General features: G+C 36.6%; 1 protein-coding gene across 1 annotated transcript in view; it reads right to left on the reverse strand.

Annotated features, from left to right (window-relative positions):
- LOC150109859 (pituitary tumor-transforming gene 1 protein-interacting protein-like) overlaps nt 1-17,952 on the reverse strand; it is a 58,627-nt gene extending 40,675 nt beyond the window's left edge. The window contains exons 1-2 of the mRNA XM_090397047.1: nt 17,571-17,952; nt 631-683 (exon numbers count right to left, since the gene is read on the reverse strand). Of these exons, the coding sequence (XP_090253173.1) occupies nt 631-683; nt 17,571-17,754 (237 nt within the window). The 5' untranslated portion in view covers nt 17,755-17,952. The remainder of the gene's footprint in view (nt 1-630; nt 684-17,570) is intronic.
- Nucleotides 17,953-19,971: the final 2,019 nt, after the last annotated feature.

Raw genomic sequence — 19,971 nt, forward strand, 5'->3', positions numbered from 1 at the left:
TGAGAAATAATGTTTATAACAGAAAAGAATAAAGTTTTTGGAGAAAAGTGAAATAAGATCTTTCTTGAAAAAAAAAAAACTGCATTCAAGTAGAACTAATCTTACTTTTAAAAAACCACAAGGAGTTTGGAATTTAAGGCACTGGTCGGTAAGATTTAAGTCATTTATGTATATAAAAAAAAGGGTTGGTAAAAATACAGAGCCTTGGGGTACAATGCCATAAGTGAGAAATCTAATGGGGAGGATGCTAGCATGGCACATATTGTGGACCAGACAGGAAATTGACAATCCACTTATAAAAGGCAAACTAGGTTTGATGAGGTCTCAGTGCAAGTTTGATCAAATGTTCTGGAAATATCAGGAGTAATGACATGAGTTTTTCTAAATCTTTCCTTGACTTCTCCTGAAGGTAGACAAATTATCTTAGAAGGTTAATTTTTAGTTTTTGGAGTTAACAAGGTTGGGAGTGAAATTATCCAATAGCCCAGACTGAAATAAAAATGGTATTATAAATTCTGTGCTTATAAACTAAAATATACTAAATCATCAACATAGCCAAAGCATTTCAAGGAGCACATGGAAACATCTAAGACTCTTCAAAGGACAAGACAACAACTAAAATATACTTACACGCTTGCTGAATTCAATGCAGGAAGAACATGAGTCATTGAAGAGTTCACAAGCTGTAATAAACAAAATTTAATAAAGCACATTTTAATTATGTTTTATATAATACAATCAACAATATTATATAAAAAATAGGATTTCATTGAGCTATGGATACTACAAAGGAATTTTATTAATTCAACTTAGAGGCATGCAATTCCCTTAAGTACTTTATATTGAGCATGTAATCTTTCATATAGTAATAAGCACTTTTTTAGCAAGTGAAAAAATAATAGATTATCACTAAATAATATAAAATTTAGCATAAATCGCTTTTTGACATTGCTTACAAGATTCAGTGAGTAATGAAACAAGAAGTGTGCTGGAAGGTCTAGGCTTGAGTCAATAGTTTCCATTCTCCGACAAGTTCAATTCCACTGTAAGACATGATTGTGAAAATCATTAGGAAATAGACTATTTCTGTCAACCTTTGTGAAACAATCATGCTACTTACTGAAAAATCAGAAGTGGCTACAAAAAGTTCAATTTATCTCTAAAGCAGAGTTCCCTGATTTAATCCTTAACCTACCCGTGGTACTAATTATGTTACCAACTCTCACAGCATTGGTGGAACTTACATCAATAAGAGATGATACAGTATGGTGTAAAAAAAAAAACAAAAAAACTTGATAAAATGTTCTGGAAATATCAGGAATAATGACATAAATTTTTCTAAATCTTTCCTTTTCTCCTGAAGGTAGACAAACTATTTTAGGTCAATTTTTAGTTTTATCCTTAGTTGATTGTTGGAATACCTGTGAACTCCATAACATATATCTTTATAGTTACAAAGATATATGTTATGGAGTAAATGGGTTTATTAACAAAGAAATATATGTTTACACATGATGATATGTACATTCATAACTATCAGTGGATAGTTATGAATGTACATAACTATCCATATAAATACCAATAAAGTATTAACAACAGTAGATTACATGCTCAAAATGGGCACCTTATCTTTCAAGAAAGTTTTCGTAGTGTATGCAAAGGTTCTCTGTCATCTTGTAGAACAAAGGTTGGGACATCTATTGGGCATATTATGACCCACCATGACCTGCCTTTAGGCAGGTCATGGTGGAATACCCATTCCATCATGGCCATGAAGACATCAAGTGATGTGAGATCAGGAGAACACAAGGGTACAGTAATTCTGTGAACCTCAAAATGAGCCTCCAGGGAAAGTGTTCTGATAAACAGGCTCTAGAACCATGTGATGTGTGACAGGTTCCTTCATGTACAGGGATTCCAACAGGAATCCCTGTACATGAAATGGAATGGTTTTTTTTTTTGCAAGACGCATCCTATGCAAATCCTGGGTGAACGAAATTATCACATTCTCAATGTAGTGTTCGCTATTCAAGGACACAATTACACCACTCTCTTCAATGAAGTAGGGCCCAATTATGGCATGGCTGGAAACCAAGAAACCTGTAGGTTCATCTGTTTACATGATCCCTTAGATGGAAATGCACTTCATCTGAAAACCAGACATTATGGAGGAAGGGCAATCATAGACATCAGGCAGCACACATGCACAGTATTCCTGTATTGTAGTATAATCTGCTGCTGTTAAACACTGATTCATCTGAGTGATATACCATAAAGCACCAAGCTCCTTATGGATTTTCTGCAGTGACTGCAGATATCCCAAGTTTTACTGCTGTTCAGCATCGATTGCATTTCAGAAACTAACACTTGCTCCAGTACATGCCAGTGATTCTCATTTGTGTTAACAGTTTGTGGTCTCCATAAATATCCTTTGCATTGCAGCAGAACACTCCTGATGTACCAGAAGTACATCAGAACCTCTCGATTAAGGCAATGATGACACTATTGCTTGGGACACACAGAAACAACAAAAAACTGCTCACAAACATGTCATAGGTTTGGACCATTCTCTACCAATTCCATATGAACAAGAATAATGCTCAACAATAAACATTTTCTTCCAATGCTACAACGAAATGTAATGTCATGTACTCTACATGTGCATGCAGTTGAACAGCATATCTTAGTGTGTGTGTGTGTGTACTGTGGGGGGGGGGCAAAGTTCTGTACAGTTTTTTTTCACCATATCATATCTGGAAGTGAATTTTCAAAAACTCATCTGTCACTGCAGAAGTATGCAACGTGTACACCATCTTGATGGAAGCACTGTCTGGTGAAATCAAGTTATAAGAGTATAATAGAAATTTGTGAATTCTAGAAAATTGATACATCACACAATGCTTTAAATCGCTCTTGATTAAATGTTTAATCTTCATCACTATCCTAATCACATCATATCTAAATACAACATACAGTGTCATGATCACTGTAAAAAAGCTATATTACAAGAGCATGTTCATTCAGATTCAAGAAATTTGCATGATGAATATTATTATTCATCCACATCTAGTATAATATATTTCAGGAATAAAAATGTATTGAACACTAAAATAAGTACACAATACATTTTTAAAATGAACCAAATTACTACTGGACTGAACATGTGTATGACATTATGTAATATTATCAAATGACAAACAGACATCACAAAGAGAAGTGCAATGAATCTAGCTTTATGTTTGCAGAAGAGACAGGATGTCATTATTATCATCATCATCACGGGCAACTCCAAGGAGTCCCTAGACACATCAAGGGAGGTCCTAAACATTATGTCAAGAACAACTATTCAATATCAACACAGTATCTATCATACTTTGTCTTGAACTCATTCACAGACATGTCACCCACAACAGACTCTGGCAACTTATTCCACTCATTCAACACTCTCCAAGTAAAATACCTAGTTCTAACACCCTTGCTAACCACAGTCTTGCCAGTTTCCGTGGATCCCCTAGTCCTCCCACCACCAGTCCTGTTCTGAAAAATATCCTCTGAATTAATCTTATAGAAACCCTTCAGTAATTTGAATGTCTCAATCATATTACCCCTTTTCTGCAACCCACAAATCTTCAACCTGTTCTCATAAGGTTGATTCTAAAGACCTGCTATCATCTTGGTCACTCGCCTCTGGATCCTCTCCGCCTCCTCCCCATCAAGAAGAAACTCTGGTGTCCAGATCTGGGCACAGTAGCCAAGATGGGGTCTTATCAAGGCTCGATACAGAGGAACAATAACTTGCTTGTCTCTGCTCGTCAATGTATTCTTCAGTAACCAAGTGATTTGATGAGTTGATTTAGCCACTTTTGCAATGTGCCCCTTAAACTTCAACTCCCTATCCACCAACGCTCCCAAATCCCTGGTCTCGTCAATCTCCTGGAGTACAGTTCCATTAATGTGGTATACTGCTGCTAATCTTTTCACCCCAAAATGCATAACCTTACACTTTGCCATATTAAATTGACATCCATTCTCCTTATAGTCCAGTCCTCCAATCTATTCAAATCATCCTGCAAAATTTTGACATCATGTGCATTTACTATTGCTCTGCCCAACTTTGCATCATCAACAAACAAATGAACAGTCCCTCTCAGATCCTTTCCTATATCATTAATGAACAAATTAAATAGCAGTGGTCCAAGAACAGAACCCTGCAGTGTACTACTAGTCAAAGGTCGTCTTTTGGACTCTACCCCTGAATAAACTACTCTCTGATATCTCTCCATCAACCACCTATCCATCTCACCAACCCTATATCCATCCCCATATGTTGCAGTTTACTGATTAGAATTCCATGTGGTACCCTGTTAAAGGCCTTAGCAAGGTCCAGCAGTATCACTGTATACCCATTATCCTTATCCAGTTCAGCCATCACTGTATTATAAAACATGAGCAAGTTAGTGAGGCATGATCTACTATTCACAAAACCACCCATTTTCATCTATCCATTCCTGTATTTATCTCGACTACTTTCTCCAAAACCTTGACAACGACTCCTGATATGCTGATCAGTCGGTAATTTGCAACAGCAGTCTTGGAACCTCCTTTATGCAGTGGAACTATTTCCCCTCTTTCCACCCCATCGGGACTAACCCAGACCCGAGACTCAAATTAAACAAAATGGTCAAGGGCACTGACAATTCTTTAGCTGCTTCATGTAAGATCCGAGCTGGTATGCCATCCAATCCCACAGATGTATTCACATTAAGGTTTGTATATACGTCTCGTATTTTACGGGATTGTCCCTTATTACGAGTCTGTGTCCTGGCATCCTGATAAAACTCTTCGGGATGCAGAATTGTCCTGTAATTTGTAGATTTGTGTTTAACATTCCCATTGTTAAACATAAAATATGTAATTGCCAAGAAATCGATATTAGTTATTGATCATAAAATTGTCTTATCAATTGACAATACTGATATGTTGCAAGAATAGTGCAACTAGCAGACGTTGTATAACTAAGCACGGCTTATTTGAAATGACACAGATCTGTTATTAAACATAATTAGTTTTATTATTTTATATGCCTTTAAAATGCCGAAGAGAAAGTGTGTTCTCACAGAAAAGCTAAGGACTGAATACCCTTTTATTACACAATGTAATTGCGATGGCAAAGTCAACGAGAAAGTGAAATGTACACAATGTAATGCAATATTCAGCATACAACACGGCGGTCGGTCAGACATCATGCGGCACATTGCTACGAAGAGACACAAATTAGCAGAAAATGCAAGTGTAAGTAGTACAGCGTCAGATTATTTTTCTAAAAAACAATGGGTGAAATGGGAAGAAATCTTGCAGGTGATGAAGCTACATTTGCATATCATGTATGCATGCACAACCAGAGTTTCAGTTCGATGGACTGCACGTCGAAAATAATCCAGAAACTATATAACAAAAAGTTCACTTGTGGTCAAAAGAAGACTCAAGCTATAATTGTGAGTGTATTAGCACCTTATGCAATTGCTGTTTTCAGAAATGAACTTGAGAAAGCTAATTATGTGTCTATCATTATTGAAAGTTCTAACCACGGTGCTTTGAAAATAGTTATAGTTCAATACTTCATACCAGAAGAGGCCATCAAAACTATGGTTCTAGAGTTTTTAGATTTACCATGTGAAACTGCAGACCAACTTACAGAATATGTATGGCAACTAGTGACAAAGTGGAATATCAGCAGATAATACTAATACAAATTTTGGTGGATGTTCCAGAAGAGGAAGGAACAATGTTTTTCATAAATTGCAATCAAAATTGAATTGCACATTGATAGGAATTGGTTGTTCATCCTATATCATAAATAATGCTATACAATGTGCAGCTGATACATTGCCCATGGATGTTCAAGCTGTCATTGAAAATTATATCAGCATTTTTATATCTATACTGTGAGAGTGCATACACTCAAAGGTTTTTATGACTTTTTAAATACTGAGTACAAGACAGTGTTAGGGCACTCAAAAACGCAATGGTTGTTTCTGTGCCCTGCTCTCAAAAGGATGAATGGGATGTACGAAATTCCCAAATCATATGTTCTTCCACTTGATAAACCACCATTGCTTCTAAAAAATTTCTTTAGTAATCCAGTTTCGGAGCTAATTGCCACATTTCTAGAATGCCGATCCGAAATGTTTCATGCAACAATTTGTGCAATTGAAGGTGAGAAAGTCACTCTTGCTGAAGCAAAATCCATTATTGAAAGCCTCTTAGAGAAACTTCAGCAGAGACGAGATAATGATTTTGCAAACAACATTGAAGAGGTCTGCCCAAACACAAAAATCAATGAAACTGAACTGTTTGATGAGGTGATGATCTTGAAAAAGGCAATTACAGAGAAGAAAGAACAAATTAAAGCAAAATCTACAGGAGAAATTTGGTATGAATTATTCAACAGTGTTGGAGTAAATGAATTAATAAATTTGAAGAAGATTGTTGAGTTCTTCTGCTGCATTCCTGGCACAAATGCTAGTATTGAAAGACTGTTTTCCCAGATGAACTCCTTATGGACAAACGAAAAGAATAGGTTATCTTTAGAAACTGTGAAAGCTATGATCATTGTTATAGTGTTTTTCAATAAGGACTGTGTGGAATTTCATAACTTGGTAAAGCATAATCATTCTTTACTTGAGAAAATACAGTCATCTGAGAATCAGATGAGTATATCCCAGGCAAAGATCAATGATTTAGTATTGTTTAAAGTTCAATTTTAAGATTGCTATAATTAATTAAATTCTTTTCCCTTTGCTGATGTTCATAAGTAAGAAAAGCAATAAAATTTTGTCGGTTCATATTTTTTTTTTCCAAAAATATATGAACCCTAGCCATTACCTCCTTCAAACACTCCTTTACCACTTCTCGTGCACTATCAACCTCCAGCCCTTGCAGTTGCACATGCCATGGCACTGAACCAAGCAATCTCCTAAGCTTGTCATACTTACCAGTCTGGTAATTCCACATGTACCCTTTCTTAATTGAAAATTCCACACATTTAGTCATCTCCCAGGTCAAGACCTTATGATCACTCTCACCAATTGGTGGCAACGTATTCATTACAGTCAAATTCTCAGATGCAATTACTAGGTCAAGTACTCTCGAACCCCTAGTATATTCCATTACATGCTGTCTCAGTTAGTTATCCCTTAATAACTGCATAAAATCCAATTCCTTCCTCCCATGTGTCCTCTCCTCCTTCCAATCAATGTTACCATAGTTGAAATCCTCATAATAATTACCCTCCTTCCGCTCATTGCGTCTATTTGTCTATGCACACTATCTCCACCATCTATTCCATCACCCAACTGTATATTTTGTTCCACTAGTCTCAATCTCACACCAAACAGCCTCAAATGTGCTCTCTTCACTATCCTGCAGTTCAACTTCAATTCTCCCTGGCTGTAGTTCATCAGCTATCATCAATAACACTCCTCCCCCATTCTTTTCTCTCTGTCCCTCCTAAACACACTATACCCTTCACATTCTATCCCACTAGCTATATCACCTTCTGTCAGCCATGCCTCACTAATGCCAATAACCTGTAGCCAGGAAGCGCCAACCAAGGCCAAAAATTCTTCCTTCTTGTTCCTAATACTACTGGCATTAGTATACATGAAGTGCAGAAGCCTGTTAGTCCCACCCCTATCTTGATGCCTTATACTAACTATCCCATTCTGATTTGTTGTCCTTCGTACTAGCTCAGATTATATATTATACACATTCTTACGCTCAACTGCCTCACTGATGTCTGCATATCCACTTCATTCAGCAACACTTTTTCCAAACTGTTTTCATTAGCTGGGGGGGGGGGATAGAGAGAGAGAGAGAGAGGGGAGGGGGCTTGTATAATCTCCTGTTGGTGGCAGGACTTGCCACCAACAGGAGATTATAAACCTATTGCACATTAGAACTATGAGTGGATTAAGGGGTTAGATAATCGGGAAACTCTTGAAGTCACTTCAGACAGGCCTCCAATAAGCATAGCATGGTCTCACAATAATTGATGAAAATCATTTATTACTTAAAAAATATTCATAAGCCTCCATACCACAGTAAGATTCAAACCCAATACGTATTGGCTAGACACCCAAGATGCAATGTGCTGTTGGAATGAGATTTATAGTAGGGAAGGTTTACTCAACAATTATCCAACCACAGTTAGATTTTACAGTTGTTTCAGAATGAAGAATTGAAAGATTCTACAATCAAAAATTATGATGCTGCAGTAAAAAACTGACATCATTTTTAAAATTTTGTTAAGTAACTTCTGAAAAAGTGTTTGTAATTACCTAGTGATGTTTTTAAAAATCAGACATCCACATTTAAAAAATAAAAGCATGCTCTACAGCAATTAATTTTCTCCTCGGCACTAACCAACACCAAAATGACATATACACATCATCACTGGTGAAAATTCAATAGGCTATGATAAAACTCAGAAATATACTACTGAATGGGAACTTCTATTCCTAACAAGTAAGATGGCAGATGACCAAACAACAAAAGCAAAGCAGTAAATAAAAGTAGCTAAAGAACACTCTTGGTAATTCACTTTAGCAAAAATAAAGAAGATAAATATCATCATCATCAAATTCCTGCCATGTACCCTCAAAGGGTGTACAGGATATGACAGTACTACATGAAAAAATTACATCATTACTAACTTCCTATCTACAATTTTCCTCCAAATCAGTCTGTTACTTGCCAAGACTCCAACATTATCAGATCTTATATTTCTATCGTCTAAGGCACTTTGTACCGTATCAATCCACCTATATCTTGGTCTTCCTCTGGGTCGTTTTCCTGCCAACCTGGCAGAGAACACTTGTTTTGCTAATCTTTCCTCTCCCATTCTATTTAAGTGACCATACCATCTGAGATTAGCTCTGCTAACACATTCCTGGATGCTGACAATGTCAAGTTCTATGTCAAGTTATATATAAGTTAATGTCAAGTTCTTTCCTAATATCCTCATTTTTAATATGATATTGCCATTGATGCCATCTGTTCACGCCTCTAATTTTTCTCAGGACTCTCACATCTGCGGTCTCTAGTCTTTGGTCAAGTGTTTTACTTCTGACCCAGCTCTCAGATCCATAAGTTAAAATTGGTTTGAACACAGTCTTGTATACAGCTAATTTAGTGTTCCGACTAATTTCTTTCTTATTCCATATGAATTTATTCAATTGACTTCCCACGATACCAGCTTTGCTGATTCTGTTGTCTATTTCTATATTTAGTTTACCATCTTCAGTAAAAATTGTGCCTAAGTAGCTGAAATGTTTTACTTGTTCCACAGGTTCTCCATTCACAACACAGTTGACATTTTCAATGATTCTGCCTATTTTCATTGTCTTTGTCTTTTTATTGCTGACCTTCATACCATATCTATTACAACAGCTATTCAATTTAGTCAGAGAATCTTGTAGTGGATTTATTTAGAAGTATAACATCATCCGCATAAAGCAAAGAGCTGACATTAACATCTCCAATTTTGATATCATCCAGATAAATATCAGGAAGGTAATAAAATGTTCTGGAGACTATTGAGAAAGGTTAGAAATAGAGAGAAAAATTGTTGTAAAAGGAATCTGAGATGGGGTGACATGAAAACTGAAGATGCCAAGAAATTATATTCTTGTTTAATATATTTTATTATAAGAAATTATATTCTTGTTTAATAGCAAACAAAGCTTGTGTGTAAAGTATCTTCACGATTAGGCTATTTGTATATATAACATATCATGACTTCACATTAATTGCCTTGGTATTCCATAATGCATGTGCATGCACACACACACCCTTTTGGACATGTATAATGCACAGACCTTCTCACTACTTGTGAGAAGTAGTGAGAAGGTATACAAGTTATACCTTCTCGCTACTTGCATATGACTTCTGATTTACTTCAACCTTGGTATCTCTGGGTGTGGCTGCTACTGATGAGACCTCAATACAGGTCTAAACTGGTCTGATTAGTGGCCCTTATCATAATGCATACAGCATATACATGCCCAAAATGATGTGTGTGTGTTTTGCATTATGTGATATCAAAGCAGTTAATGTGAAATCATTAGCCTTTTATATACAAGTGGCCTAATTGTGAAGACACCTCATGCACAAACTTACTGGAGTGATTGGCTGAGTAGTTAGAATACCTGCTATCAAACAACCTGTGGGTTTGAATCCTGCCATGGGCATGGATGCTTGTAATTGTCTTTAAGCATGAGATGAATGTCACCGTCTGGTATGAGACCACCACCACCCCACTTATTGGAGGCCACTTTAGTGGCTTGAAAAAGTTTCTTGTCTATGTAAAAATAAATTAAAAATTACAAATATATATATATATAAATTTATAAAAAATATAAAAAACATTAAACTGACAGCCATTTTCATTTGCCAAAATTTCCAACCTATTCGAATCATTTTGTAAGTGCTGGATATCAGTAGCATCCCTGCCTATCTTCACATCATCAGCAAACAATTGCACATCTCCTGTTAGACCCTTCCTAATGTCATAAATACATAGATTGAACAACAATGGCCAAAGGAATGATCCCTGAGGCACACCACTCATCACCTTAGATCTGGCAGACTGACACCCACCTTATACCACTTTTTGATATCTGTCTATCAACATCCACTGACTCAAGCCAAGAGTTTATATTCCAATCCCATATTCTCCAGTTTATGCAACAACCTTTCATGTAGTACCCTATCAAATGCCTCAACAAAATCTAACATTACCATTATGCATCCATTCCCTTCATCTAACTCAGTCGTAACTTTCTTATAAAATATGAGCAAGCTAAAACATGATCTTCCTTTAGTAAACCCATGTTGTCTCTTGTAGAGTATAAGTTATTTATCTACCAATTTTCTGTATGGAAGTTCTTACTAACTTCTCTAAAATCTTCTCTACCACACTAGAAATACTGATGGGTCAGTAGTAAGACACATCAGTTTTTGCATCAGCCTTGTACAATGAAACTATCAGACATTTCTTCTGCTGCTGTGGTATCATTCCTGAGCGAGCTGAGACTCAAGTTATTATTATTTGTGACACCTCCAAGGAGTCCGTAGACTCATCGCAGGAGGACACCTACTATACAACTCTCCGTCTTCACCACTACACCAAACCTCTACTACCAATCATCTACACCAGCGCCATCTACTGCTCACCACCACTACAACTAGTACTTTCTGTTTGTAAATGTTTGTGTTCTGAATGGCCGATTTGTCTGTATGCGGAATGAAAAACCAAAGTTTCCAAGAGAAAAAAATCCTGCTACCTCCGTATGAGATCGACTAACTCACCTTCAATTGAAAAAGTCCATATAAAGATTCCTCCCATCATGACGAGAATCGAACTTGGGCCTTTTCTAATCGAAAGGAGCAACGTACTGTTGTTTTACCAATTGCGCTAAGGAGGCACTGAAATTTCTCGACTCCTCTCTCTCGTTATACAAACATGTGAAAGGCCTAGCCAATTCAGCTGAACATTCCTTTAGCAAACTTGCTGATATTCCATCTGATCCTATTGACAAATTCATATCCAGGTTATGCAACAGCTCTTCAACCTCATTTTCATGCACCTCTAACTCTTCATCCAATGTACGAGCTAACACTACATACTACATAAATACATACACCTGGTTCATATATATATTAGCAAAGTGAACTTTCATTAATTGAACAATCTATTAGCTTCTGATACTAGAATAACTTTAGTAAAGTTATTCTTCCACATTCATTCTTTCTTCTGCTTGTGGCATAATGATAAAAAAAAATTTCTTTTTGGCTGCCTTTAGCCTGCATAGCCAATTTCTCTTCATACTCTGATTTAGCTTTCCAAACAATACTCATTTTTCTGACCTGTGCTTTATATATTTCATAACTCCTCTCACTCTTATTTTCATGATATTTTCTTCACATCATCATCTTCTTGTGGATCTCTAGCTTAATAAGGTTACACATCCAGTTCACTCCCAACCTATGAGTATTTATTCTTATTTAAGTACTTTTTCAAAGATTCCCATGCACTGCTGACATTTTTCCCATTCAGTAACTGATACCATGAGACGAAAGATGGTATTCTCTTAAGTAGATCTTAATTTCCAGCCTTGTAATTCAGAATATAAACTGTTCTAATGAGAACAATATGATTAGATACTTCCCAAGAAACACAACATGATCACTGTTCACCAACTGGTGGTAAAATAAGCACATTCTTAACAGACCCTTCTGACACTATGAACACATTAATACTCTTTGACCTAGAGTTCCTTTTTCACATGCTACTTGAGAAAGTTGTCTTGCAACAATTCAATAAATTCCTCTTTATTCTTAACATAAGATTTCTCTTCTAATCAATCAATGTTTGGAAAATTAAAGTCACCTATAATGATCACTCATTTAGTATCCTTCTTCTTCTTGGTTTCACATGCCAGTAACGTTTTCATGGGTTTAAAAAGTCTTCTGCCCATCTCCTGGGTCTTCCTCTTGATCAGTGTCCTATTGGTTTTTATTTCCAGGCAATATTTGACCATCTGTCCTCATTCATTCTTTCCATGTGGTTTTTCCAGTTCATTCTATAGTTTGTGATGTCTTCTGTTATGTTAATTATGAATAATTGTTTTCTTATTTCTTATCTTGTCTATTCTTTTATAATCTGCGAGAGGTCTTAGGAACTTCATTTCTGCAGCACCCACTTGCCTTTTATCTCGTTCTCCCCAAGTCCATGTTTCACTGCCATATTTCAGAATTGGTTTGTCTATTATTTTATATAGTTTTATTTGGGTTGTTCTAGACATCTGTTTATTGACGTGTCTGTTCAAAGTTCCAATGACTACTAGAAATTTTTGTTTTAATATGCAATGTCGATTTCACTATTGGGGCTTATGTTCCCAATGGAGAAATTTCCTAGATGTTCACTTGTTCTATTACTTTGTTGTGGATGACTAGTTTGCATCTTTTAATTTCTTTACCTTGAAATGCTATTGATTTCATTTTATTTATTGAGATTTTCATGTCATACTGTTCTATTGTTTTGTTCAATATGTGTAGATTTTTCTGTAATTGGTCTTCCATAAGGCTAAGCCTTGCAAATGAGCCACCAGGTCTGTAGAAATTCCTCATGTCAGATAGTCTCAAACTCACTGCTACATGGGACATTGTTACCATTATTGTTTCTTGTGTTTCCCCTAAATGAATTTAAGTCATCTGATATCATTAGTAGTACTTTCCCTCCTCTCCTATTTCTTCTGTCATTCCTAAAAATTGTATATCCATTATACTCAATTCTAGTTACTATATCTGATTCTGATAGCTGAATTTCAGTTTCACTAATGCTAGCAACCTTAGGCCACATCATATTCAATAAAGCAATGAACTCAACCCCTTTGTTTCTGATGATCCTGGTATTTGCATATAGACATAAATTACCACCTAGCCTATTCCTATAATTAGATATGCAATCTATTTTGCCTGGTAACATTCTCCTTTACCTCCCTGGACATATTCAAAAGGTCAGAACCCAAAGCATATATTTCCATCCCTTCACCAGATGCATAACCATGCTTGAAGCCATTTATATCTTTATCACATTTGCATACCATAGCTGAACTTTCACACACATTTTTCCCATTCCTCCCTTGATGATCTAGTTTCCCTGACTCTCTGCATTAGGTTTCATACCAATAACTAATTTTTCCAGGTTCCTGATGCCAAATGAATCCAAGTGCAGGTCATCTCTCTTATACAAGTCTTTCCTGCCATCAAATGCACTCCATACAACTAAAAAATGCATTGATTTTTTGTATACAACCTGCACATGGAATCATTTGCTATCATTGTAAGGTAAGGAGGGTGATTCAGAGAACAGTTAGATGGATCAGTAATTAATGTAATCATGGGCTTCAGAAGAAGAAAATGCTGTGGAGAATATATATAAAGAGAAAGGTGACAAGCAAATTCATGAACAGTACAAGGCTCAGGCAAGAAAGATTAAGATTATCAGATTATGAGAAGAATCTAGACAAGCAGGCCAAAGAAAATCTCAGAGTTCTTTCGTTGTGTAGCAAGTAAAAAGAACAGTGGAAAACAGTACTCTGGAGTGATGAATCAAGATTAACCTGTTTCCAGTCTGATGGCAACATGTGGGTGAGGAGGCAGCCTGGTGAACGCTTGTTACCACAGTGTGTTTTCACCTACAGCAAAGTTTGGTGGTAGAGTAATGATGTGGGGGAAATTCAGCTGGTTTGAAGTGAGACCACTGGTCACTGTCTGTAGTTCCAGGAAGGCAGCTCAGTACCTTGATATTCTGGATAATCAGGTGCTGCCTACACTGTGCAGTTTTTATGGAATGGAGCCCATGTTACTATCAAGATGATGATGCTCCATGGAACAAAGCTGCAGCTGTTATGGAATGGTATGAAGAGATGGATGTTAAGCAACTGCCCTGGACTGCACAGAGCCCTGACTTCAACCCCAATGAACACCTGTGGGATGAATTGGAGTGGCGACTGAGGTCCAGAGCAGAACATCCTCGATCTGTCGCTGAACTCAGTAACTTTGATAGAGGAATGGAGAAAAATTCCACTTGATGTCTGCCTCACATTGGTGGAAATCCTCCCTCAAGGGGATGCAGGAGGTGATCAAAGCCGAAAGTAGACATACCTGATATTAGAGTTTGCCTGCTGGTGGTATCAATTGTAAATTGCTAAAGTGTCATGACAATTATTGGTATGTATGTGTGTATATTATTATTATTATTTGACACCTCCAGGGAGTCTCAGGACTCATCAAGGGAGGGCACCTGCTCTACAACTCTATCTCCACCACTGAATCACCATCTGACCACAACTACACCAATGCCATCTACTGCCGATCACCACTGGTATTTCTACAAACATCCTTGTCCATGGCGGGATTTGAGTCCACAGCCTTTTGGCTGGAGAGCAGATACACTATCCACTCGGCCAACCAGGCCAGCAATGTGTGTGTGTATGTGTGTATATTACGTGCAAATTATGAAATCGCACAATCCATGAACTGTATAGTATAACGCACTTGTACAGTTCGTGGAATGTGTAGAATTTTGCACAATTCATGAAATGAGCATTACGTTTTCTGCTCATTTCATGAACTGGGTGCATAGTAATAGCATCAGTGCATGATGTGCAGTTGAACAACATTACATCAGAATTCCTTTCATCGTATTTAGTAAGGTTAGTTTCTCATTGGTGTGAGTTGTAGGATCCACAGCTTATATAATATGTGACAATGAGGTTTTAAAGAGCATTTCTTATTGATTGGAGCAAGTGTGTGTGTGCAAGTTGCTGTGTTTTTAGAAGTTTTTTTGTAATAGTATTAGTCAAGTGTTACAGTAAATTTGTACAACATTACATCAGAATTCCTTTCGTTGTATTTAGTAAGGTTAGTTTCTCATTGGTGTGAGTTGCAGGACCCGCAGCTTACATAATATGTGGCGATTAATCACTATTAACTTAATAAAGTGATATTCCTTAATTATTGAAATCCTTAATTATTGTTTACTTATTAGTTGTAATGAAAGAAGTTTGGTAATATTTTTCTTGTATTTTGTCAAAGTGCATAATTATTTTTATGTAATATAAGTTTTTGAATTAAAACTATTTTATTACTCTTCACCCATTTATATGCTGTAACTATGCACCCAATTCATGAAATGAGCAGAAAACGTAATGCTCATTTCATGGATTGTGAAATATTCTACACATTCCACGAACGGTACAAGTGCGTTAGACAGTTAATGGAATGAGCTAAAATGTTGAGCATTCCATGAACTGTGCGATTTCATAATCTGTGCATAACATACTATTATACTCACACACACACCAATACCAGTATATATGTGTGTGTGTGTGTGTGTGTGCGCGCGCGTGTGTGTGTATACACACACACGGGGTGTCCCAATCAGGGTTTTCAATGAAATTTATTTTATGACATTTTGAAGCAGAAATGTACATGATATAGCATATATTATCAAAGTATAATGTCACACAATGTGTGCTCTATTTACAGTCCTACAGACATCAAACTTGAATTCCACCTCAGACCACACTTGGGTAAAGCATATCCATAGGAACTGCTTCTATGGTTGCCGTTATTCTATGGTGCAGGTGGACAAGAGACTGGATTTTTACTTGACAAGTCTTTTACATAGTCCCAAAAGAAGAAATCCATTAAAGTCAAATCAGGAGTGTGTGGTGACCTAGCAATGGGACCCCTATTCATTTTCCTGGGAATCAGTTGTTGAGCACAGTCTGCACAATAGCTCATAATGTGGCAAGGGGGGAGGGTGCCATCTTATTTGTAAATGAGACCCTCTCCACATTCTCAATCTGGGGAAACAAAGTTCTCTAGTGCATCTAGGTATGCCACACTCATAATCATCTCCTCATATAAAAAAATTCATGCACTGTGCTTTTAGGAATGTTTAAATGACAACTCGCACTACGAACCGAACATTTTGGACTACACTGGAAAGACAGCCGAATTAATTCCAAGTTTTCCACACTTGGTGTAGGCCTACTTGGTGAGTGTACTTTTAAAACACTTCCTGTTTCCCAGAACTGATGATGCCACTTAAGGATGTTGTCACTTGGAGCATTCCTACCATACTCTCATTTAATATTCCTTTAGACAGTTTTAATTAAGTAAGAATAACAGCAATCATTGAAGTAATTCCCATAGATATGCTTGCTGAGTGTGGTCTGAGGTGGAATTCCGTTTTGACGTCTGTAGGGCTGTAAATAGTGCACACATTGAGTTCCACTAACATGTAATCAAACTTGTGACACTGTACATTTCTGCTTCAAAATGTCTTAATATAAATTTCATTGAAAACCCCCAGAGTTATTTTCAGACACCCTGTGTGTGAGTGTATTATATAAACACACACACACATATATACCCACTGGGTCACAAACTAGTCTTTTTTTGTGTGATCATAACTTATTTATTATCTATTTTTTTTAACCTTATACTGGAATTAAAAAAAAGCTATCCATTGTTTCTCATTGAACTCTAATAATGTATTCTCCTGAATGCACTAATAGACGGGAGCAAACCCGCCTATGCTACCTGACTCCTATCTCATGATTCCTGCTTTGAATTATATTAACCAATCTCCTCTCTTCCTGATGATGCTCTTGTAACACGGGATGAATCAATATATTGGAGTTTAATAAATTTATTTTTCTATGCATGGGTCGGCCGTATATTTACCTGATTTATTAGACTACTGTTATAACCAAAAGGTAAAATTAAGTCAAGAAATGTCAGACAAACATTTATCATATCTGCAACAACAGCTGAATTTTATACGTGTATTTTAATCAAGGAATAAAAAATGGATTATGCCTGATGAAATTCAACTTTCTCATATCCTGATTATTCTTTCCGTTTAAAAGCAACACACACACACTAAAATATGTCAAGTTTAAATGATTAGTTGAAAATACTAAATAACTCACTTCGGTTATCATGAACAACAGTGGTTGTACTAGGGGTGGATACTGAAGTAGATAAAACCGGCGCAGCAGTCGAATATACAGTAATTTCCTCATTAGTTTTGCTGGAACTAGATTCAGAAGATGCAATTACGTGCATTAGAAGTGAAAGTAGAGTGAGAAAGCTGAACAATATGTTTGTTCTCATAGTAACAGGAACTAGATATTGTCTTGTCAATAAAATAAAACTACTACCAAATTTCGTAATATACTACACGATTTAACTGAAACTGTCAGCAGCATTAAAAGTTTACAATAAAATAAGAAATAAACACATTTCGCACAACACGCTATCTTACACTAGACACGATTACCTAGTACCCATTTCCCGTATCACATGATCACTGATGTAACACCTGGTGCTACAAAGAGTATTAAAAACAAAATAAATAAAAATTAAAAACAAACACTTTCTTAAAGGAGAGAGTAATGCGCATCGTATTTGTGCAAGAACGAAACAATATTTAAAAAAAAACATATTCCGCATATTAGCTGGGTTGCCATCCGTTATTTTCGAAATAATAATAAGCTAGTGTATAGAGTGATTTTATATTTAGCTAATTAAACTAAAACCATACTATACTTTATATTGATATATTATTAATTCCTAATAAGCAACACGTAGATACACTAGAAAATACTTAATTAAAATGTATTAATTACATATATTTCGATTTACTTATCATGGATTTTTGTCAGAAAATATTTGTAACTAATCCATCTTAATTAAATATTTTCAACTGTGTCTACGTGTCACTTATTAATAATGAATAACGCACAGTTATCTGTTAATAAACATAATTATTAATTGATTATTAAGCAGGCAAAGTGATCTCAGAAAACACATGGATGACATTAAAAAGGGCGAACTGAAGTATGCTTGTTATGGATGAAGCGAGATCTCCCAAATTATTATTATTAGATAGGGCTAAATGGCCTCGCCTACTCCCGTATACGGGAATAAAAAGGTGTTAGCTGATTTTTAGCTGATTATTATATAACGCGGTATGAGAGTGAAGAGTTTAGGAGGGCCATAATTGCAAATGACTTTATGCGTGGGTTATGCAGCATGAGTGGTGTGGAATTTGTGGACGTGTGGAGTGAGTTCGATGGGCGAAAGGATCTATATAAGATGGATGGTTTGCATTTGAATGGATTCGGTGTAAGGAGACTTGAAAAAGTGTTGCTGAATGACGTGGATGTGCAGAATCAGAGAAACTAGATTTATTAAGGGGGGGGGAGTAGATATACAGACCTTAGGGAGGCAGTTGAGTGTATCAATGAGTATAATATGCCCGAGCGAATAAGAAAGACAACAAATCAGAATGGGATAGTCAATATCAGGCATCAAGGTAGGAATGGGGATAACTGGGGTCTGCACTTCATGTATACTAATGCCAGTAGTATTAGGAACAAGAAGGCAGAATTTTTGGCCTTGGTTGGCACTTCCAGACTACAGGTTATTGGCATTAGTGAAACATGGCTGACTGAAGATGATATAGCTAGTGGGATTGAATGTGAGGGGAATAGTGTGTTCAGGAATGACAGAGAGAATAAAATGGGGGGAGGAGTATTATTGATGATAGCTGATGAGCTGTAGCAAAGGAGAATAGAAGTTGAATTGCATGATAGAGAAAAGAGCACATTTGAGGCCATTAGGTGTTAGATTGAGGCTAGCAGAACAAAATATACAATTGAGTGCTGCTATAGACCAGGTGATGGAAAAAATGGTGGAGATGGTATGCATAAGCAAATAGAAGAAATGAGGGTAATTATTATGGGAGATTTCAACTATGGTAGCATTGATCGGTGGGAGGAGAGGACACATGGGAGGAAGGAATTGAATTTTATGCAGTTATTAAGGGATAACTATCTGCAACAGCATGTAATGGAAAATACTAGGGGTCAGAGAGTGCTTGACCTAGTAATTACATCTGAGTATTTGACTGTAAGAATATGACCACATTGCCACGGTGAGAGTGATCATAGGGTCTTGACTTGGAAGGTGGCTAAAGGTGTGGAATTTACAATTAAGACAGGGTACATGTGGAATTATCGGGCTGGTAAGTATGACGAGCTTAAGAGTTTGATTGTTTCAGTGCCATGGCATGTAATACTGCAAGGGCTGGATGTTGATAGTGCATGGGAGGTGGTTAAGAAGTGTTTGTAGGAGCCAATGCCTCACTGTATACCTAGAGTCCGAATAATAAATCAAGTAGGGATTAAATGGATTAAATGACACCATTAAGCTTGAGCTGCAAAAAAAGAAACAACTGTGGAGGGAATTTAAGGAGAAAGGTGACCTGCAGGTACATGAACGTTATAAAGCCCAAGCCAGAAGGATATCGAGTGTGGCAAGAAAAGC

The sequence above is a fragment of the Typopeltis vanoorti genome, chromosome 1 (genome assembly GCF_054136105.1).
Source record: "Typopeltis vanoorti isolate ZY-2024b chromosome 1, IOZ_Tvanoo_1.0, whole genome shotgun sequence".
Lineage (NCBI taxonomy): Eukaryota > Metazoa > Arthropoda > Arachnida > Uropygi > Thelyphonidae > Typopeltis > Typopeltis vanoorti.